Below are 23,020 nucleotides of genomic sequence, written 5' to 3'. Positions count from 1 at the left end.
GGCGGTCACGCGAGGGGGGGCGGGGCGGCGGGCGCGCAGGCCCGGTGTCGCCGGCGGAGGGCAGGCGGAGGCGCGGCCCGGCGATGCCGGATCCCGGCGCGCCATGAGCGCGAAGGCGGAGGCAGAGGCCCCCTGGGCGGGAACCGGCGGCGGCGGCGGCGGCCTGGCGGCCCTGGGGCCCGGCTCGCCCGCCGGCATGGAACCGGCGCCGGGGGGCGGCCTGTTCGGGTGGCTGCGCGGGCGCTGCCTGGGCCGCAGCGCCGCCGTAGACCCGGCGCGGGACACCTTCCGCGCCATGACCGGGCTGTACGGCTCCATCCAGCCCGCCGACTCCGTGTACCTCAGCACTCGCACGCACGGCGCCGTCTTCAACCTCGAGTACTCGCCCGACGGGTAGGGGATGCGCTCGGCTCCCCGCTCCCCGTCTACCGCGGCTCCCCTGGGGGCTGCGTCGAGCCCGCGCTGCCGGCCGCGCCCGCCGGCTCCGCTGCCCCGCAGCTCCCCGCGGCTGGCCGGCCCCCGCCGCTGCCACCGCCGCGGTGCGCTGCGCTGGCTGGCAGAGCGGTGCTCGCACCGGGACGGCGCCGTGCTGCCCGCTGCGGAACACCCGGCTCGGCTCCGCTTTTGTAGCCACCTGGTGCGCCCGTGGCGTGGGACCGCGCGGCCCGAGGTGGCTCAGCTGCAGGCGCACCGAGACGCAGGTCGGGGGAGAGGGGGCCTGGCCTGCCAGGCCCAGGGGCTGTGCGACGGCTGCCGCGCCCCGCGGGTCCTGCCTGCCGGCGGCCGCGCCGTGAGCCGCCCGGCTGGTGCTTTCGCTCCAGGCCAGCCGCTGCGTTGCAGGCAGTGGGCACAGAGCAGCACGGGTGGAGCAGGCAGAGCTCCCCCGGACGGGGTGTGCTGCGTGCTGCCCGGCGGTTTTCTCGGCTTCTTTGTGGTTCTTCCTGCAGGAGAAGGGGAGACAAATAAACTGAGGCACAAGGTTGAGAACAGAGTGGTGGAACCGCTTCATTAACTTGCAAAAGCGATCGTGTCAGATGTCCTCAGAGAGCTAAGTTTTTGTTTGAAATGCGATACTTAGTTGTTCGTTTAGGGTTCCATGAATTTTGTGGGTCTGCAGTGACATGAGTTTAGAGGCATGCTGCTATACACTTGTGTAACAGTGTAGACAAAAGCAAGTGACAGTTGGACAGTTAGAATGAAGAGTCCTGGCACACCAGTTCAAAGCAGAGAGAGTTCAATTCAGAGATTTCTGCATATTTGTATCTTGCAGTATGCTTGTATATGAAGCTTTCTTTGCAGAAAGACCTTGCAAGCTAGGATGGTCTCAACAGTGTTTTTTCAGTTTGGATAGTCAGAATTAAAATCTTTGTTACACTTGGTGCCTACTCAGCGTGTGTGTTCTCAGTGAGTTTTCTTCAGAACACAGTTCTGGTTTCCATTAACATCTGAACGCGTGACAGCTTTGCCATGGTTGTGCTGCAGAGGCAAGTTTCAACTCCTTGTTCATTCCTCCATTTTTTGAAGAGGACAAAGTTAAGCTTCAGAAACTAGCAAAACCATTCTCAAGTGACTGTTGGTGGAAAGTAATTTCTTCTGTAGATGCCCACCTGGGCATCTGAGGCACAGGCTCCTCTCTGCTCTACGTGATGGTGTGAAGAGGCCAGGCAGGATTGCTTTGCTGACTTAGCCACAGTGACTGCTTTGGAAGAACATCCACACCTGAATGTTCTGTACTGGTGTAGAAAGTGTCAGCTGCAGTAGCAGTACAACTGGGCTGTGATTTAAGATTTTGTGCAGGTTTCTGGCAAAAGGTGTAGTTCTGTTTTCCTCCCACCTCCCTTGAGCCTGATGCTTGTGAGGCTGCACAGTGAACTAAACCAGGGACCTTCCCTCTCCAGAAAGGAACTCAGCTAAAAGGTTTTCCTGTCAAAGGGATGCCTCCATGGACCTAGTGTTCCGTGTGGCTGCAGTGCTTGGCCCGACAGACCGCAGGTGGTGTTGGGCATAGGTTTGGACCGTTGTGCTGCACCTCAATTGCCTTGGTACCGAATGAAACAGCCCAAACCTTGCTCATGTCTGTGTGATTCTGTGCTGGTTAGGCTGAGCTTAGAGCAGTCACAGACCTGCCCTAACCATACTGGCTAGACCTGTCTTGTGCAGTGGAGACTTCTGGTCTCTCTGTAGCCTCTCTCAAGGGAACTGACTGTGGTTGGTGGTGCTGTGTTCCTGTTTCTTGCTCCTCTGTTAGCTTCCTCAAAGCACTGTTCTGGGGGCATGGCAGATATCTGGCTGTATGTGTGCTGCTGGTTAGGTCTGGCCTGCCTGTGAGGAACTGCTCCTCAAGGGCTCACTTTGTGGAGCGAGGGTCACTGGGGCACGCTGCCCTTTTGATGTTCTGGACAGAGTTGTTGCAGTGTTGAGAGAACGTCTGAGCTTTCCTGGAGGTTGGCTTCACTAATTTAGCAGGCCGAAATTCACTGTCACTGTGGCGTCACTGTACTTAGTCAGACCTTTTCAACATACATGAACCCAGTTGTCCTGGCTTTGGCAGGGATGGAGTTAATTTTCCCGTGGTAGCTGGTGGATGTGACGAATGTTGATAAACACACTGATGGTATCAGTTGTTGCTAGTGAGACCAAGGATACTGTCCTGCTTTCGAAGTCTCCTTAAAGTCTCCTTAAAATGCAGATGCAGGAATCCAGGAGAAAGACAGACAGCATAATTGACCCAAACTGGCCAAAGAGAGTGTTCCATGCCATAAACGTCACACTCAATATAGAAGTGGTGGTTGTCCATAGCGGGGGCATCCGTTTTCCGTTTTCTCCATTTCATCCCTTTTGCTTGCTCGCTGACATCGTTCCCTCTACCTTGCTGGCTCCCTTTTGCTCCTTTGCTTGCTGCTCGGTTTTGTTTCTGTGATCACTGCTTGGGACGGGCTGTATTGGCAATTAGGACATCGGGTAGTGAGAAATCATGCATTGTTCATTTTGTATATTTTAATATCCTTGTATTTTATTATTATTGTCCTTTTCCTTTGTTATTTTTAGTAAACTGTCTTTATCTCAACCCACGAGTTTTCATTTCTGCCCAATTTCTCTCCCCCATCCCGCTGGGGAGGGGGAGAGTGAGCAAGAAACTGTGTGGTGACCAGGGCTAAACCACAACATCAGTAAATATCAATATAGTAGGAGAGGCTGGTGGAGAGATAAGACAGCCTGCCCAAGCTGCGGACGGTTGATGTTTTCTGTGCCTGTTCGGACCCCTGTGAACTCTCTGCAGATGTCTGTCTGGTCTGGTCTCATTCACAATAACGTGTATCCTGGACAAGGATTTTTTGGTTTTTTGTTTTTTGGTTTTTTTTGTCTGAGAAAAGCTGTAAATGGATACACAGTGGTCTTCATGTTGGAAAGAAAAGGTGTTTTTTTTTTTTTTTAAGGAGGTAACATCCTTGAAATTGTAGTTCCTGGAAGTTGCTCTGGTTTTGGCAAGTGAATCAAGTGATATACTATAAGATGCTAGATCTTGCTCCAGACTTTTCTGTGGCCTCAGAGTGGTAAAATGTGGATAACAATTAGCCATGTTCCCAGCCTGAGTCTCTACTGATTCCCAATTTAGACTGGTGCCAGTGCCTTGCTGTTGCTGCTTTTGACCATCACTTTCATAACAACACTACTACGTTTAGAAAACGACACCTTTTGTCAGAGAACTCTTTGTTTTTCTGTAGTTAATGTGATGTCTGATAGCAATCCCCTGACTTTTTGCTATTTTACAAAGAAAAACTTCAAAATCTAAACTTTATATTGTAAGCTTTTAGTGAAAAAAAATACTCAATTGCAGAAAGGCTACATGTTTGACATAAATCTTTGATTCAGTCTTATTTCTGCCTTTAGTATTTACTGGCTTCATGCTATTCTGATGTAGAAAAATGGAGGCAGTGAACAGAGCTGCATGAGTTGTAAGATTTTTGGGGAAGGGTGCTATCCTTTGGAGTTTGGTTTAAAAATTCTGCTCCTGAATACACAGTCTGAATGTCATCTTCATGTTGCTTTTGGGTGGATGTCAAACTAAATAGCCATCAAAGGCAGTGTTACAGAAGGAGATGAGGAAACGGTGCATCTTTACCCTGAAGAAGTTGGTTGTTGCACGTCAGCACTGTCCGGCTGTTACAAAGTGGTGGTGTAGACGGAGTAACATCTGTAAAGGTCTTAGGGGAGTATTGTCATAGTTGATAAGGGAGGGGCATTGGAGCGGCTTATTACCGTATGTTCTCCTCTTTAATGAGGGTTAATGCAGTGATAGAGTGTAAAAGGTGGCTCATAGCTGTTTGGTTCACAGGTGTGAGCAGGCTGCCAGCACTTGGTGCATGCTTCACTTCCTTTCTCAGCATAGTCTCTGTCAGACCCTTGCATTTTACAGAGCTCTTCAGCTGATCATCTGACTGCCTGAAAAGCGAACTATGGTGTCTCAGAACCCCCTGAAAAGTGTTGCCAGTGAATGGACAGAGGGAGACCACGACATGTGCACAGTCATATGGGAAATTTGCAGTAGAATTTCAGAGTAGATGCCTTCCCACTTACTCTTGGGTGCTGTTGTCTTTTTTGTCTTTTTTTTTTTCTTTTTTTTTTTTTTTTTCTGCAACATTAAGCAAATATCATGACATGAACAAAGCAGCAGGTTTCATGCCAGGCCTTGATTCTTCTTTTTTTTTGCCAGATGGGAACCACTGAGTTCATGCAGTACACTGCACTGGAGGGATGGGATGAAGCACTCTAAGTAACTTGTAAAAAAACCCACTGATGTAAATACACTTAACTGTGTGACTTAAATAACACAATCATTTGCTCTGTTGAAGTTTATAGGCATTATAAAACAACTACCTCGCCTGTTTAAAAAAAAAAAGTGAATTAAAAGGTCATGTGGTCTGTCCAGCGAATGCACTAGCTGTACATTAATTATGCCAACAGCCAGGCAGAAGAAGAGTCATGGTATCTTGAAAAGGATTTAGAGAAGCTAACTTCTCCAGAATAAAACAGCATGCTATTTTCTTCTACTTTTTTTGTGTGTATTATGTGCTTAAGAATAGGCATCTGCAAGAAGGCAATAAAAAAAATATAAATGCTGCTGTAGGTTCTGTGCAACATAAACAGAAAACCAAGCTAAGTAATGGTGAAGCTGTGTTTCTATGAGGATAGGGATTGGAGGTTAGCTGGATGTGCACAGATGTTGTTTCTTTTACTGAATACAAATATGTCTGCTTTGCTCTGCTCCCCTGTAGGTCAGTGTTGACTGTTGCTTGCGAACAGACTGAAGTACTGCTTTTTGACCCAATATCTTCAAAGCACATCAAAACTCTCTCTGAAGCTCATGAAGACTGTGTAAATAATATCAGGTAGGTCTAAAGGAATAAAAGATGTCATATTTTGTCTTACCACAGATGCTTTTCTTAATGACAGTGTGATAAGTTTGTGTTATGCACTTGGGGAGAGTGGGTTTTGTGAAGCCACTAAGCTGCAGTTTACATTGGGCCATTTTCCTTCTCTTTGGTACTGGAGGTAGGGAAAGGCTGGGAAGGGAAACAGGAGGAATCTGCAGGAGGTAGTGGTGTTATGTAATGCTGGCAGGTGGTTTTGTTGATGGAGGAGCTGCAGTTTATGGGAGGGGAAGAGTGTAAGGTATTACCACCTGTTCTAACTGGCCTTTGGAATGGCCTGAATGAATGTAGTAAATCAGAGTGTAACAAGTGGTGTGTGATTTGTGTTTCAAGTGCAAGTCCAAGACAGTAGGATGATCAAATATTTATATGAATAAGGCTGGTATTTTGAATTGTAAGAGTAATTGCCATAGTTGCGTAGAAATTTCCAAAGATTGGCTGCTTTAAATACAGATATGATATAGAAGAACTATAAAAGTGAAATGGCTTCCACAATTCAACTTAAACTCAGTCTTCATGGTTTAAATCCTTTGCATGTGGGAAACAGCAAGCACAGGAACCTAAATCATCAGTACTATTTTCATGTAATGGTTTCGCTTTTAAATTCTATTATTTTTAGCTGTCCTGGGTCTGAGGATAGACTTTCACATGTGAACTTAAGAGACTCCTTAACCTTGTGGACAGTATTGCAGCCTCTCTTCACTCAGATTCTCAAAGCAAAAAAAACCAAACCAACTCAAAAACCCAAACTCGAACAAAAAAACCCTGAGAAAACTGTAGAAGCAGTCTGAGCATTTCCCCTCAAAAAAAGCTGAATACAATTTGGGGTGCCAGTGTCTTTACATGTCCTTCGGATAAATTGATGTGTTTCACAAGCTGCCTGTACTTTTTGCAAGAGACTGAAGTTTTATATCAGGTGGATGTCTTCCAGAAAAGCTGAAGTAAAAGCTGGGGCTAACACAAATAGAAAAGGAGTTGTTGACAGCATGCTTTTCTGTAAGAAAATACAGCTTTTCCCATCTCTTGCCTGCCAGCGTTTGTCCTTGAAGTGTGCTTAGTTTTTAGACAAAGCTAGGTGAAAAATAAAGCCGTGTTATCGAAATATTGAAAGGCAAAGGCAAACTGGATTTATTTTTATTTTTATTCCTTCCTAAATCGGTATCTGATCCCTACATTCAAACTGATATAGAGTTTCAAGTGAATTAGTCTGGAACGTGTTTTACAGAGAGTGCTCTGTTGCAGGCTCCTTGACTGTTCTGTCTCTGTTGCAATCAGCTACGCTGCTCTTTAAAGTGTATCTCATTCGTTGGTTGAGAACAGCATTGAAACATCCTGCCACTTTCTTATTTAAAGGATCTTCTTTGTTTCCACTTTGGCTGTCTGTGAAGCTTTATAAGTCTGGTCTGTTCTTTGTTTTCTCTGTGTAGTTTGATTTACATAAAAATACCAGTACTACCTCCAGGCAGCTAAGTCCCAGATCTACTGTTAATCCCCAGACTATGGTCCCATGTAGTAACTTTCTACTTTCCTTCAAAATGCTTCTTAAAGCTGTGTCTTGGTTAGGATAGTGTCATCTTTTTATGTATTTTTCTACGTATCTCCATTTGTTTGTTGTTATAAACTTAGTTACAAGGAATTTAGTTATATTCTGGAATACATGGTTACTATGGCATTACCTGGAGTAGTTTCTGACTCCAAGCACTGTACTACTACGGAGATTCCTTGTAATAAGCACCAAAAATAAATGCCATTACTGCTGTGCCCTATAGCAGGTGCCTCAGAGGTATGTAGGAACAGAGAAGTGTGTCCAGTAGTCTCATGGTGGCTGGGGATTTGTGTGAAATCGTCTGAAGCAGACATTTTTTTTTCTACTTGAATTTGGTCAGGTTTTGAGCTTACTTAAAACTCTTGCATGGCAGAGCTCCATGGCACAGATGTGTTTCAAGGGGTGTTTAATAGCATTTTTAAAACTTGCTAGCTTCATTTGAAGCCTTCTACGTTTTTTTTGTTTTCTTAAGTAGGGAGACAAAGAGCAATTAATCTCTATTTACTTTCTCTGTGCTGGTCAGTTTTATGTACCTGAGTCATGTGCACTTTCAATTAGCTGTTTTTCAAGTGAATCCTAGTCTACTTGGTCATTCCCTATATGAAAGCTGTTCAATATCATTTGTGTTTCCCTGTGTGTTTCTTCTGAAAGCTTCTTGTGGTGGGCGAAGCAGAGTTGCCTGTAGCATCCAAGATAAAGGCAAATGATGGAATTATACACAGGCAAGAGATGTACTGTATTTTACTTTCACCTTGAGAATCTGAAATGTTGGATTCTTCCCTTTTTAGCCAGTTATTTTTCATTGGAGTTGTTGCTATTTTTACATGATGTAGCCTGGTTCTGAGTCTAAAAGATGAAATGCTGTTTCTAGGAGTAACTTACCACCTGTATCTGTGTAGATTGTTCTTGCTTCTTCTGGTGTTTTTCAGGTAGGTTTTATTTTCCCTTTTATGTCAGGTACAGCTTTTTCCAAATGTGTTTGTCAGGCATGAATTGCAAACATAAAACAGTATGCTTTACCCTTCTAAAAGTAAGGGCATGGGCATACATAAATTGCAGTGGGAGTGGAGTATGATAAACTTTGATCTGTGTAATGCAAACTAAATAATTTTATCCAGTGATTTTTCTCCGTGAACCAAATAACTTGTTTAGTATGCTTTCAAACCAAATCTTGTCTTTACTTGCTGTTTTTGAAAAGTCTTGCATTTGCTTCAGTAACTTCTAGACTCAATTTATTAAATTTATTGCCTAGCTGTGCCTTTTTAGTGCCGATTCCAGCCCTTCTATTCCCTTCTGTCTGATGGAGTGTTTTAATGTCAGATGCCCTTTCCTTCTGTAATGACTTGGAGGTGGTCAAGCTGCCTTATACTACTTCAGACCTTGAATTTTGTCAGAAGACCAGAGATTATAATGATAAAGAATTACCACCTGAACAGGCTAAGTACTTAATCTGATCAGTTTAGTAACCCCAGCTACTATGACGCATATTCTATTCCACTTTCTCACCTTCCCTGTCTATAAATTTGGGTAGTGTGTACCACATGTGCAGCTGCTACTTCCAAAGATTATCTGAAATTCTCATTCTAAACAGTGCTCTGCACTTGCTCTTTGATATGCATACTTGCTATTCTGCATTTGAAGGCCCAGGTTCTTGTGCCTGCTTCAAACACGTGAATGGTACTGTGGGGAAAGGAAAGGCAGGAACGTGGAAGCAAAAGCCAGGTGCTTTTTGATGGAGACTGAAGCTGTCCAGGTGATGCAAAACCTTCCTGAATGCAGGAGGTCTGCATGGCTCCTCCTGGCTCCGCAGCTGCAGTGCACAGTGCTCCTGGGACACTGCTTTGGAGCCCCAGGAGCTCTTCAAAAGATGGGCAAAGTTGAAATGAAATTAAGGGTCTAGGGAAATGTGTAAACAGTGGCAGTGTTCAGATTTAAATCTAGTACGTGTTTCCAAGATAGCAATACCGTGTATAGTGTAAGCCATGTGGTTAGTAAAGCAAGCCATACCTCAGACAGTTAATCTGCTAGATGAAATCTCTCAGAAAAGCACTGTTGTATGTCCTGTGTACAACCATGGGGCCAGCTTTTCAGTGTGCTTGGTACAGACACGTGGAGTGTGCCCCAGGTGTCTGTGCACAGCTGTGTCTATGTCACGGAGTGGCAGGAGGTCTGGCTGGAAAGGGTCTCTGGAGATCCATCATCTGTAACAGCCTTCTGGTAAGAGCAGGGCTTTGGGTTGCCTCACTGGCACCCCAATAAGCCTGGCACTGAGCATTTCCAGCACAGGTGGCTCAACGGGTACCTGCTGTCAGATATGCTCTGCCTAGTCACTCCAGCACAGACAGCAGTGGGACCACTGTCAGAGGTTTTGTAACGAGCCCTGTGTTCTGCCCGTGCCAGTGGGCTCAAGATCTGGTGAGAGCTTTCAGTTGGGACTGACTATATTGGATGCTGAGTGGCAATGTGTGCTACAGAGCAGTGTCGTGCCTTGCAGAGGAAAGGCATTCAGGCATTAGCTAAAGGAGGCTTGGACACCACCTGTTCAGGCAGGATGTGCACCATACAGAGCTGCAAGGTTCAAAAGCAGTAGGAGCCTTTCAGTAGGAATAACAAAAGGTGATCTTTATTTTAAAAACCTCGTTTGAGTGCACGGAGCTTATGGCTGTGGCAGGGAAGAGAGGATGGTCTACAGAGTAGTGGGGGAAGAACAAGGGTGGATATATAGGTAGAAATGAAGAGAGTAAAGAAGAGTATTGGTTTTAGTATTTACAAGCTGATAGGATCTTGTGTACTCTGAAATGAAGGTGGAATTGCTGTGTCTTCTAGTGCTGCCTGTCTGTAGTAAAGAAAGGATGGGGAAGCTGAAAGGCATAAATTACAAACAATCTAGGCTAGCAAGATACTCCTATTGACCAAACCAGTCAATAGGAGTATCTTGCCAGTGGTCTAAAAGCTGACCAGTCCTAGGACATTTATGTCTTAAAAAGATTTGATAAGTTTAAAACTGATTTAGTTACCATAGGGATTCTGTGTGAACATTTGTTCCACTGGTAGTTTGGTTGTTGTGTGATCTTTATGTGATTAATTTAAAAAAAAACAAAACAAAACAGAAAAAAACACCTCAAAAAAAAAAAAAACCAAACCAACCCTAACCATCTGCTATGCTTCTTCAGGTTTACTAGTTTGCTGCTACAGACGTACTATTGCTTCATATCCTAGCACTGGTTTTTAATGGAACTGTTTTATTGGCAAATATTCTGCTCTATGAGGTCTGTGATGTGTGTGGCCACTTTTTTTATTTCTGTATTGACTGAAATTCCTGCTTAAGAATATTTAAATTAGAAAAGTCACTAAGCAGCCACAGTATTTCTCTCCCATTTTCAGGTTTCTAGATAATCGACTGTTTGCAACTTGTTCTGATGACACTACGATAGCACTTTGGGATTTGAGAAAGCTGAACACAAAAGTGTGCACTTTACATGGTCACACCAGCTGGGTTAAGAACATAGAGTATGATACCAATACGAGATTATTAGTAACATCAGGGTTTGATGGAAATGTGATCATCTGGGACACAAACAGGTATGTGTTCATGCTGTTACGTTTCTAGAGCCCACAAGGATAGGGTTCCTCTACACAAGACAGAAAACCTCTTGCCTTGAATGATGCTATAATGAATTCTTAAGTACTGTGATTAGTTTGTAGCCCTTATCAAGAACTTGCATCACCTTTTTATGGTGGTAGTCCAGTAGCTAAGAGAACTTTTCTTGCTGATGTACCAAAATGTAGTTCCTTCGTTTTGAAAAAGTTCTGTCCTCAATGTTGTGCTAGTATGAAAATGTGACTCTTGCCATTTCATTAAAATCTGATTTAAGTAAGATAAAGACAGTACTCAAAAGAAAAAAAAGCTTTTGGATGAACAAGGATGCTTAGCGTATCTTGAACTCTTCTGGATGTTAGCAGGGACTTGAGTCGAAGCTAATTGCAGCCATTTCTTGTGCTTTTTTTTTCACTGTCCAGGTGCACAGAAGATGGATGTCCCCACAAGAAGTTTTTTCACACCCGTTTTCTTATGCGAATGAGGCTGACGCCAGACTGTTCCAAAATGCTAATCTCAACCTCCTCCGGATATCTTCTGATTTTGCATGACCTTGACCTAAACAAATCTTTAGAGGTTGGCAGCTACCCAATTTTAAGAGCTAGAAGGACTGCTATATCAAGTTCAGGTGAATGCTTGTGGAAAAGTCTGTGGCAATGTCTGTGTTAGAGGTGTTTTATTGGATACTCTTAGCTAACAAAAAGAAGGCACAGGTGGAGCTGGAAGACTTCTGTTGAAGAACTCTTTGGCACAGTAGCTGCTCTGTAGTTCAGGGGTTACATACATCTGTACTGTTGAGTGTAATGTTTTGACTCAGGTAGAGTGTCTAGAGTGTCAAGACTTCAGCGCTACAGGATATAATGCCTATGGAATTTTGTTACCTCTAGTGGGCAGTCTCTAGTTTTATTTATCTACTGTACTGGGCTCTGTAATAAAAGAAACTTGACCCATGTTGAACAGACTGACTGTGTGTGAGCTCCAGCAACTACTATTGACTGTTGTGTAGTGGTGTGGTTGCTCTCAACAGCAGACCTGGAAGAATCTCATGCTCTGAAATTTCCCTGCTTGGTCTGTCCTGCATTGTAGCAGTAACAGAGCAAAATAGTGACGGAAACTCTGCCATTTGGGTTGTCAGGATATAAAGGGAGTGACCTGGGGAAAAATTCATACCCCAGCTTCTAGTAGTGACAGTTTGTAAGAAGGAAGGAGTATAGCTCGGCTCTTACTCCTAGTAGAGTTTGTGCTGGCCATTTTGTTTGTATGAGGCACAAACAGAACGGCACTTTTCAAAGCTCAGTTTAAAGTCTAAAAGTACTTTCTTAACAAGATGCCTACCCTAACCCTTTACTTAACATGTCTAAGGAGGGTTAAGTGAAGAATACGCATAGTAAGTGGGCTGTGTGTAGCTGTTGTGTTCACATGGCTGATGCTGTTTGCAGACATAACATCACCAGGTTCGTCTGGTCCTCGAACTATTGGTTCACCGTGTCACCAGAATGATTCAGGTCCACCATCTGAGAAACACGTGTCACGGCCCTTCCAGCGAGAAGGTAGGAAAGACTGGGGAGCAGCGTGGGAAATCATGGCTTTGAGTCATTGTATCCAGCAGAGGCCAGAGTACTGTAGTGGAAAATCTACGTTTTTGTCTCTGTGATTTTTAAAAGAATAGTGTTGCTATGACTTGTATTAAACCAATAAATAATTGCATACCCAAGTCTGGCAATCTAATAAGTTTTTTTCCAAGAAATCTGATAACATCAACAAGATCTTTATTTTGTATTAGTATACTATTGTTGTTTTCCTTCTTTTTTTTTTTTTTTTCCTTGAACAAACTTTGTGTGAATGACCTTTAGGGGAAAAAATAAAACAGAGCAGAACATAGTTATGTTTTGCTTTTTGTTTTCCTTAGTGATGGGAATACATATCTGCACTTCCTCCATGAGGAGTCAGTAGCATGGAAAAAGAGTATGCAGACAGGTCTTAGATGTGGACAGAGTGTTTTGTGAAGTTCTGATTACAAAACAAGTCCTACGTAACTACAGCGCTATGAAAACTGATGGTCTTGTGATTATGAGGCTTCCTCTGAATCTAGGATACACTTGCAGAGTCAGCATGAACTTGGTAAATTGGTAAATACTTTGTGAATGACATGCAATGTAAAATAAGTATAATGTTAAGTTTTAACTAGTCATGGTTGTGAGATCCTCAAACATACTTGTGAAAGGAGGAGGCTTATCTGGATGCTAGGGCATGATTTACCTGTGAAAAGCTTTCTAGGGGTGAGAGGGAGAAGGGAGGCAACTTGCATACAGCTGAGCAGAATTTGAAAGTAATTTGCAAGGGACATTATACAGGCTTGAGAACTGGTAGTTCTTACCAAAAAACACTCTTTAGACTTTGTTTTGTATGTGTGGAAAGTTAACTCTGACTTAGCTCACAGGGTGGGGTCATTTAACGCAGGTCTTGGCAAATTTCAAAAAAGAAGCTATTTGAAATCAGGACTGAGTCCATTTGTGTTAGATTCAGTTGTTCATATAACCTCTCAATTTATCCTTTCATAAAGGTGCAGTCTTTTCTAGCAGTCAGATGCAAGTGCTACATGTTTGACAGAGTTTCAGCAGTAGACTGATGAGAGAGGTGAAGATCAGAAGTATAGACTTCACCGAGACTTACAGTTGACTTCCCTTTCTAGGTGGATCACCTCAAAATAGTTTGGAGGTCTTAACACCAGAGGTTCCTGGAGAAAGAGATCGAGGCAATTGCATTACCTCGCTACAGCTACATCCAAAAGGGTGGGCTACGCTTCTTCGGTGCTCAAGTAATAGAGATGACCAGGAGGTAAAGCAAATATGTTTGTTTTTTTTTTTTTTTTAAATACCTTGAGTGAGATGTGTTGATCGTACAACTATATTGAAATTCTGTTGTTTTGGGGTAAATTTGCATTAGGATAAATTAGTCAGTTCTTTCTGCTTACAGGTGTATTAATTTTACACCGAGATTATGACATTTTCTTTTTTTTTTTTGTGATTTCATATGACTTGTATCCCACTCTCGGTACTCCTGTTGCCCAGCTCTTTCACAGAATACGTTTTGTGGTTCATGGGTCTGTTAAAAGTTTTAAAACAGTAGTTGTGCTGTGAAATACATGACTTAAAAATATGTATCTGCCAAAATGTAGGAGATGTGAACTTGGGAAAGACAGAGGATTAGAGAGTTGTGTACTGGTGAACATGGTTTGAGGTTGAGCAGAGAAGCTCCTCTGAATTCCTCAAGTGTCTTCAGAATGTTTTCTGCCTCCATTGGTGTTCCAAGGATGAAGTGCTCCTGCTGTGCTGTTGAATGCTTTCCAGAGGCTGCTCCTACACTGCTACAAAAAATCCTCATGGCATATTTTTGCATCCCCTTAAAACTGACACACAGTAGGTCTGAATGTGATGAGCTCGGGTACAGATATTTATGTAACATCGAAGTGCTTTTGTCTCAACTCTCATCCTATAACTCTGTAACTTAAATGAGATATCAATGATTTTCCTGGCAGAATCCATTTCAGCCCTTAACTTGAAGTACTAAGTCGTAATACCAGCTATAGCTCATCTACAGCTTTCAGATTTCACTCCCCTAAATACTGCTTTAAAGAAGCAAAGACATACTTTATGGCCAGTGTTGGATTATATTTCCTCAGATTCTGCTTGTGAACTGTCATATAATGGCTGCTATATTGCACCCTGGTTTAAGACAAACAGGTGTCTGCAATGCGCTAGGAAATAATGAAAAAAATTATTCATGGACTGTATACAAAAAGCAAGCACCTGCAGATTGTGTTTGGGAATACCTGCTCTTGAAGAAGTAACTTCCAGGTTAACTCAAGTTCACTTACAACTTAAACCCTAGCCAGAGCCTTGAGAACACCTGCATTCCACCAGAGGGTACCCTTTGAAACACTTTATTTTTCCTAGGCTTATTTTAAAATTATTAGAATAATAGAATAGAATCGTAGAATAGTTTGGGCTGGAAGGGACCGTTAAAGCCCACCCAGTCCAACCCCCCTGCAGGGAGCAGGGACATCTCCAACCAGATCAAGTTGCTCAGAGCCCCGGCCAGCCTGGCCTGGAATGTTTCCAGGGATGGGGCATCCACCGCCTCTCCGCAACCCGGGCCAGTGCTCCACCACCCTCGTTGTAAAAAATTTTTTCCTTGTATCAAGTCTGAATATATGTCCTTCTTCTAAAGCCATTACCCCTCATCCTATCACAATAGGCCCTGCTGAAGAATTCCTCCCTGTCTTTTCTGTAGGCCCCCTTTGGGTACTGGAAGGCCACTATAAGGTCTCCTTGGAGCCTCCTCCTCTCCAGGCTGAACAGCCCCAGCTCTCTCAGCCTGGCCTCACAGGAGAGGTGCTGCAGCCTAATCATCTAATCATCTTTGTGGCCTCCTCTGGGCTCACTCCAACAGGTCCACGTCCTTCTTATGTTGGGGGCTCCAGAACTGGATGCCGTATTCTAGGTGAGGTCTCAAGAGAGCGGAGTGGAGGGGCAGAATCCCCCTCCCTCAACCTGCAGGCCATGCTCCTTTTGATGCAGCCCAGGATGCGGTTGGCTTTCTGGGCTGCAGGCACACATTGCCAGTTCATGTTGAGCTTCTCCTCAGGGCTGGTCTCGATCCATTCTCTGCTCAGCTTGTATTTGTGTTTGGGATTGCCCTGACCCAGGTGCAGGACCTTGCCCTTAGGCTGGTTGAACTTCATGAGTTTGGCACAGGCCCACCTCTCCAGCCTGTCAAGGTCCCTCTGGATGGCATCCCTCCCTTCCAGCATGTCAACGGCACCACACAGCTTGGTGTCATCGGTGAACTTGCTGAGGGTGCACTCTATCGCACTGTGTATGTTACCCACAAATATGTTAAAACAGTGCCAATCCCAGTACCAACCCCTGAAGAACACCACTTGTCACTGGTCTCCGCTTGGACATCAGGCTGCTAATCACAACTCTTTGAGTGCAGCCATCCAGCCAATTCCTTATCCACCGAGGGGTCTGCCCATCAAATCTGTCTCTCTCCAGTTTAGAGAGAAGGATGTCATGCGGGACAGTGTCAAAAGCCTTGCACAAGTCCAGGTAAATGATGTCCGTTGCTCATCCCTTGTCCACCAATGCTGTCGGCCCATCATAGAAGGCCACCAAATTGGTCAGGCACGATCTGCCCTTGGTGAAGCCATGTTGGCTGTCACCAACCACCTCCTTGCTCTCCATGTGCCTTAGCATGGTTTCCAGGAGAATCTGCTCCATGACCTTACCAGGCACAGAGGTGAGGCTGACCAGCCTTTAGTTCCCTGGGTCTTCCTTGTTTTCCTTTTTAAAAATTGGGGTTATGTTCCCCTTTTTCCAGTCATCGGGGACCTCACCAGACTGCCATGACTTCTTGTATGATTGCCAGTGGCTTGGCAGCTTCGTCTACCTGTTCCCTGAGGACCCACTGATGCATCTCATCGGGTCCCATGGACTTGTACACCTTTGGGTTCTTTAGGTGGTCTTGAACCTGATCTTCTGCTACAGTGGGCAGTTCTTCTCCTGTTCCCTGCCTTTGCCTTCTGTGACTTGAGCAACATGGCTAGAGCCCTTGCTGGCAAAGACTGAGGCAAAAAAGTTGTTGAGTACCTCAGCCTTCTCCATGTCCCAGGTAACCAAGTCTCCCATTTCTTTCTGGAGACGGCCCACATTCTCCCTGATCTAATAGGTCTTAGTAGTGTGACAATTGTTCAGGCCGCTCTGTGTTAAAGACACGGATGTTTTATATTTGTTTTCCAAAACCATATAGAACTCTTTCAATACTTGACCAATAATAAACAGTTTAGTTAATTTCATAGCTGATGTAAATCGGGCTTGGTTGGATTTGGGTTTTGGGCTTTATTTGTTTGGAGTTTTTTTTTTAAGAAAGCCACTCTTTGTAATAGTAACCTCTTACAGATGTGTAGAGGACTGAATGGAAGCTTGGCATATTTGTTACAAATCTTAATGCTGGTTCGTGAACTTATAATCAAACTGCTATGCAACGCAGAATTTTCTTTAAATGCAAATATTCTATTATGTTAGTTGATACGGACAGTTGACCTAGTTATAATCCCCTGTAGTCCTAGTGCCTGCTTTACTTTTTTCTATTAATATTTGTTACTATTTTTCCCTTTGTATTTATTTCAGTAGAATACATGGAACAGAACTAAGAACACCTCTCTTGTGGCTGAAATTGAATCTTTCAATATGATAAAAATTTTGTTATAGAGCTGTTTTTGCATTTGGTTTGAGATTAGGTAATGAGATTTTACATTGAAATCCCTGGCTGCCTCAGAAGTAACAAGGTCCCTATAGAGTTGTTCGTAACATTCCTTCAAAAATCTATTTCAAGACTTCTTTCCTTTTGAAGTTAAGGGTAGAAAATGCTAATGGTCAGTTGTAAATTACAGTAGGCTAAGTTCTACTTTATTGTGCATTTCATCTGAATGCTTACTCAATTAGAGCAGGTGCCTGGCCAAAGTATTAATCTTTGCTCTTTCCAGATGAAAACTAGATTTTAAACATTATGTCTAGCATCCATTTAAAAAGCAGCTTTGATGCTAGACAGTTGTTTTGCTTAGACAGCTCAAAGCTGAGGAGATGCCAAGGAATTGTCCTGTTTTCAATGTTTCATAGTAGATGCATATCGAAGAGTAGATAAGCAATAGCATTGGTCATTTCTGTATTACTTAGCACGCAGTGGCAGGGAATGAGTATTTGCAGTGCTTTACTTTTCTTTCAATGTTGCTTTCTCTGCCTCTCCCTTTAGTGGACTTGTGTCTATGAATTCCAGGAAGGAGCCCCTGTGCGCCCCGTCTCACCTCGTTGTTCCCTGCGGTTGACTCATTGTATTGAAGAAGCCAACGTGGGCCGGGGTTACATCAAAGAACTTTGTTTCAGTCCTGATGGCCGAATGATTTCATCCCCGCATGGCTTTGGGATCCGCTTGTTGGGGTTTGATGCACACTGCAGCGAACTTGTCGACTGTTTGCCCAAAGAAGCCAGTCCCCTGAAAGAAATCCGTTCCCTTTACTCTCACAAAGATGTTGTACTGACAACCAAGTTTTCGCCAACACACTGTCAGATTGCCTCGGGGTGCCTTAGTGGACGTGTTTCTCTGTATCAGCCAAAGTTTTAGGCACATCTTGCATCAGCAGGACCTTCAGATGTTTGTAGTGAGTTTCCAGCCCAGCACTGTATGGATTCTCATACTGCATCCACAAGTCCACCTTCATGCGCTGTGTTTTCAGCCTTCCAAGCAGACCTCTGCTCCTGCTGATCCTGTGCCATTGAGTCATTGTTCTGGTTTGTTTGTACAATAGCACTTGATAATTTCCTTCAGTGCAACTTGAAGTGGGCTATTTGAAACAAATGTAGAGGGGGCATGGGTAGCAGTTCAGCCAAAACTCACCGAGCCCCCCGGGGTACGACATCTCCTTGTTCCAGCTTACGCTTCCTTGGCCTTTTCTGTTGCTGAAACTACGATGTGGTGGTTATTAGATAATGAGCTGCTTTTCTGTATAACTAACACAAATAATTACTGTCATGAAAAGGAAAGAAAAATCTGTTTTCATGTATGTATTCATTTGATTGTGATTGGCTTGAAAAATCACTCAACTTCCTATAATGTTTTGCTGCAGTTAAAACATTTGGTTTTCTGTTGTTGCATATGTTGTGTTTATTGCCAGAAGGAAGAGGTTCTGGATGATGTGCTTTCTCCTCAGAGGGTTTAGTAGGAAAAGACTGGGACCAGGAAGCAGGAGTTGAATTGGTGAAGACCCTGCACTGTAACTGCTGCAGATGAACTGTTTGGATGTTTCCTGCAATGGGGGTGTGCTTGGTCGGCCTCTCTTGGCCAGTTTTGACTTCTCAGCTGCCAGAGTTTCTGTGGTAGGGAGCTTTCCACATCAATAACATAAACCTTCATCCTACATTTAAACTTAACACTGCAGAATTTTCTGCTGATGTTAAGGCTATGTCCCGCTTGACTGTTCTTCCACACGTCACCTGCACAGTTGCTGTGAGAGGAATTCATCTAAGATGTGTCTGTAGTATCACCAGATAAGCCTTTCTTTGTATGTACTGTCAGTTTGGGAACAGATTAAAAGCATGCCTGTCTACAGTAAGATCTATTTGGATTTAACCGGGCTTATCTTAAGATGTGAAAAATGTTAATATTCACAATTAAATCACACATTAATTATGAATGCCATATTTTAGTCCTGAAGTTAATATAGCTAACCTTGTAAATGCAGAGTTATTTCAGCCTCATACATCTGTATCCGTTTATAATATTCTTATCACGTACATGTTCCAAGATCTTTTTTTCTTTTTAGTATTTCACTAAGGTTTTGCTGACCAATCACACACTCAGTTCAGCAGGAAACTTTACCTAAAAAGGACTGTCATATTTTGGTGTTCAGATTCACTATCTCTGGCTCGACAGAGTGTGCTTTTAAAAAATTGACTCTTATAAAGCATTTTGCAAAATACGTGTTTGGGGAAAAAGACGACACCTGTGAAGGTGAGGTAGCTGAAAGTACATAAGCCTGATGATCCTCTTGCAGTTTGGAATCTATGTGGGTAGCATGCAGTGGATGTTAGTGGAGAAGTCACTGAAACTTAAGGCTGCTTTGCATTATAGGAAAAAAAATCTTAAATTTCCTCTTTTGGAGAGTTTCTTTAGTAATACACAGCCTTCAATATTTGGTAATTGGAGGACTAATTACTCTTGCATTGGGTTTCATCATGTGTAGCAACTGAAGGACTGCATTCCAGTGGTCAAGTATGTGCAGGTGGCAGACTTTCTACTGTTTCGTAAAAGTCCTAAACTTCTTATTCTCATGGGGTTTTAACAGAATTATTTAGTGATGGTGTCTCAGAAGAATATCATCCTAGCTGGAGGAGGAAGAATAGTTTTTTAAGTAAATACACTGAGTTAACTTGAAATGCAAAGAAATGCCTATAATCTTCTCAGATAGCAACTCATAGGTTTAGTTGTTCCATAGCATATCTTCTGAGCCATTGTTGTTGCTGAAATGATTGTCTTGAACTCGAAAATAGACTGATGAAATCATAAATGAAGAGAGATGTCCTGTTTTCTGAAACATTTACTCTTAAGTTCGAACAGTTGTACCTTTTGAATGCGTTTGGACCTGTGTGCAAGGAATACAACTCATAAAAAGGTATTATTTCACTTTAAGTTAATTGGCCATGTCATGAAAAATGGGGCCTAGTGACAGAATGAATAAAATATGCAAGTGTATCTCAGACTAGTTGCATCACTTCCATTTGCACTTCCAGCACCTTTTGCATGTGTGTAACAGCCTATGTTAACCTATATCTGGGGCAGCCTGGATTTGTTGGTTTGTTAGAAATAGTTCAGAGGCACTTCTCTTGTCTGTGACTTAAAACAATGGAAGTGAAATGTGCAAAAAACTTGAGGACAGTTGTGGAATACAAGATTTTTATGCAAAGGAGGAGCTAAGCTACAAGGAGTTTTAAATTGGCCAAGCTGTTTTTGGGGGGGAAAAAAAAACACCAGTCCCCCCAAAAAACCCAGTAGCAGCATGTGGCAAAACTTCTGGATACTGTGTTCTTGCCATTAGTCCAGTGGAAGTACTAAGTTTCCTGTTCCTAAAGTATTTTGAAAGAGAATGCTGAGAGAATGAACACTTGCATTTCTCTGCACTCCCCACCATTAAAAGCTGTGGCCTGTTGCTAATAAAGAAACAGGTTCTCCTCGCTGTCCTCACACTGGACCATGATGGCTTTTTCCCTAAGCACTCGGTCTCCCTGCTTCTATGTTGCTGTTTTGTCATGTTATTTAATGTTTTACTAAGCATCATTAAAGAGACTACAGGTAACATTTTGAAGAATTCTTAAATACTATTCTAAGAGGCTGGAACTGTGTCCATTTTGGAGGTCAACAAGAACCCATGAAATCAGACCAGTTCATGGGTCTGTTTGTTTGTTTTCATAGCTGGTTTTGGTTTTTCCTATCAGAAATTCCTTGAACTGGTAGATTGCTTGTGACTTTAATTCTATGCCTGTTGATATGCACTGAGTGTTACTTCTTAAATTCTACCTCATGATATGCTGTTTTTTACGAGAGTGTTGTGCTGAAACATTGGATGCTAACTTTTCTGTATAAAGAACTGTTACTCCAAAGTGACATGTCACCACATCTAGATACTGCCTGCAGTGCACAGCACCAAGAGTGGTGGGTTGACCAATCCTGCCCGGCTCTGGAAACCAGGCCCACTGAGCAGGAGTGTAGAACTGATGCTAAAAGTTGACCTGGATAAGGGTTTGATGATACGTTGACCCTCTTGTAGCGCGTCTAGCAGATACATATTAAGATGGATTCTGTCCATGTATGCTGTAAAAATGTTACCTAATTCTTCTGATTACCTAAGTTTGAATTAGAATAAGTAGGTAACTTAGATTTTGATTATTTGATTACTGCTTTTCAACAGCACTTGGAAATTTTCAATGAAGGCTAATCTATTTTACCTATGAAGTTCACGTAACGCTTACTGAAACACTATTCAGTAGTTCATAACTGATATGTCTTGTAGTTGCATCTTGGTGGAAGGAGTGATTTTCAGTTGTCTTTCTGAATAGTATTACCTCGCATTATTGAATTAATTACATGGCTTGTTGATGAGCTGTGGATTTCTAGGTAGTAAAAAAAAAAAAAAGTTTATCTTACTGTTATGTTTCAAAAGATGAATTCTTAAGCTTCCAGAACTGTATAAAACTGTCTGAAACAAATAGAAGAATATGTTTCAAACAGCAGATGAAAGACTGCACTAACAGCAAAATATGGGAGTGGCTTATACCAGAGGTTTATTTAAACTGGTTTACTTTTGACCATTCAAGTGTTACATCACTTGATAAATTTTACAGTATTTCTGCTGAGCTCTCCATTTGATTGTAAAGCGTGCAGTATGTTTTTTAAATGCATGGTTTCATATTCATTAACTTCTGTATTAGAAGAATTCCTCCATTCACAGCATGGCTGATCAGCAGAAGCAGATAAACTGCATAATTAAGATCTCTGTAGGAACGTCAACGTGTAGCAGTGTCTACAGGAACCGAACTAGTGTTTGAAACTAGTAATTCTTTTGTAATAGTCCAGTGACTGTATGTTGTGGGAGTAAATGCATTTTCTGAGTATTCCATTAGAGGTCAGTCTTTAAATCACTGCAGCACTGTTAGACATTTGTGGGGAGGGGGAGAGAAACTACTAATGGACTGTACAGTGACATTCATGTATATGTACTTTCTGTGTATGAGGGGAGTGTGTGTATTTCAGTATATATACAGCCATGGGGCATCAGTCCACTTGTCTAACTTGGGTAGTTCAGGGAAAAATACAACCTCCAAACAGAACTATTGGGGATAGGAAGAAAAGCACAGTGATATAGACAGACACAGACATGTCTGTTTGCACTCTTGGAGTCTTGGTAAGGACAGTTTGATGGCCTGTTACCAGAATTAGAATGTAAACATCAGGTTTTTCTGTTTGTTGTTGGTGTTTTGTGGGTTTGTTTTTTTTTTTTTTTTATTAGGGAAACACTGATGTGGAGAAGGTCCGGATACCGTAAAACATGGGTCTGTTGCTCTATGAAATGTGAACTCTAGAAAAAATAAACACACTTGCCAAATGAAAGCTTTAAAAAAAAAATCTAGTTTACAAGGTTCTAAAAAGTTGGAATAAAAGGAAAAAGTCAACAGCCCATACTATTTTTCTCCTGCAGGAATAAGAAACTTGTCATTTTCTGATCTTAGTCAAAGGTGCGTTTTCTTAAGCACTAAGTATCTTCAGTTAAGTATGAGGTTTTTAATACAAGAACAAATTGTGCATGTAGAATATTTTGAAATACCTGAGATTTCCTAGTAAAAATTTTAGCTTTTTAATACAGTATAGAAAGTATCAGAACTGCTCTGAAAATATTGTACTTACAGCCCTACAGTAACTTACTGTTTGTGGACAGTTTCTCTTGCTTGCATAATAAATTAAACATTTAATAATTCAATGAATTAAAACCTATTTTTATGTATTTATCGTACACTGAGCTCTCTTCTCTAGTGCTCACTGGTTCTTGCCTACTCCCTACAACTAAGAGACAAAAAACAGTGCAAGTCTCTTTCCCTCCACTGGTTTCTTTGCTACTGTTCTAACCATAAAGCATGTTTCTGAGAAGAAACAGCTTGCTCATGAAGCGTAGAAAACAGGACATATGCTGGAGCTAGTATGATAATTACAAAGTAAGTGTAATTAACCATTCGCTTGACTGAGACAGTACCTGTGGAGCAGTGAGCTCCTTTTGGTCAAACAGCAAACCCTTGAAGGCAGTATTGCTGTTCTTGTGAAATTACCTGAAGGAGTCTT

General features: G+C 42.7%; 1 protein-coding gene across 1 annotated transcript; it reads left to right on the top strand.

The window, feature by feature from the left end:
• The first annotated feature begins 103 nt into the window (after nucleotides 1–103).
• DCAF10 (DDB1 and CUL4 associated factor 10) lies at nucleotides 104–22,664 on the top strand. The gene is made up of 7 exons (XM_086770658.1): nucleotides 104–393; nucleotides 5,277–5,390; nucleotides 10,363–10,560; nucleotides 10,999–11,204; nucleotides 12,016–12,126; nucleotides 13,269–13,414; nucleotides 17,390–22,664. The coding sequence occupies exons 1-7, from the start codon at nucleotides 104–106 to the stop codon at nucleotides 17,756–17,758; spliced, it is 1,434 nt and encodes a 477-aa protein (XP_086626784.1). The 3' UTR covers nucleotides 17,759–22,664.
• The last annotated feature ends 356 nt before the right edge of the window (nucleotides 22,665–23,020 follow it).

Source organism: Chlamydotis macqueenii, chromosome Z (assembly GCF_036417535.1).
Source record: "Chlamydotis macqueenii isolate bChlMac1 chromosome Z, bChlMac1.mat, whole genome shotgun sequence".
Taxonomy (NCBI): domain Eukaryota; kingdom Metazoa; phylum Chordata; class Aves; order Otidiformes; family Otididae; genus Chlamydotis; species Chlamydotis macqueenii.
This window is presented reverse-complemented; position numbering and strand designations above follow the sequence as displayed.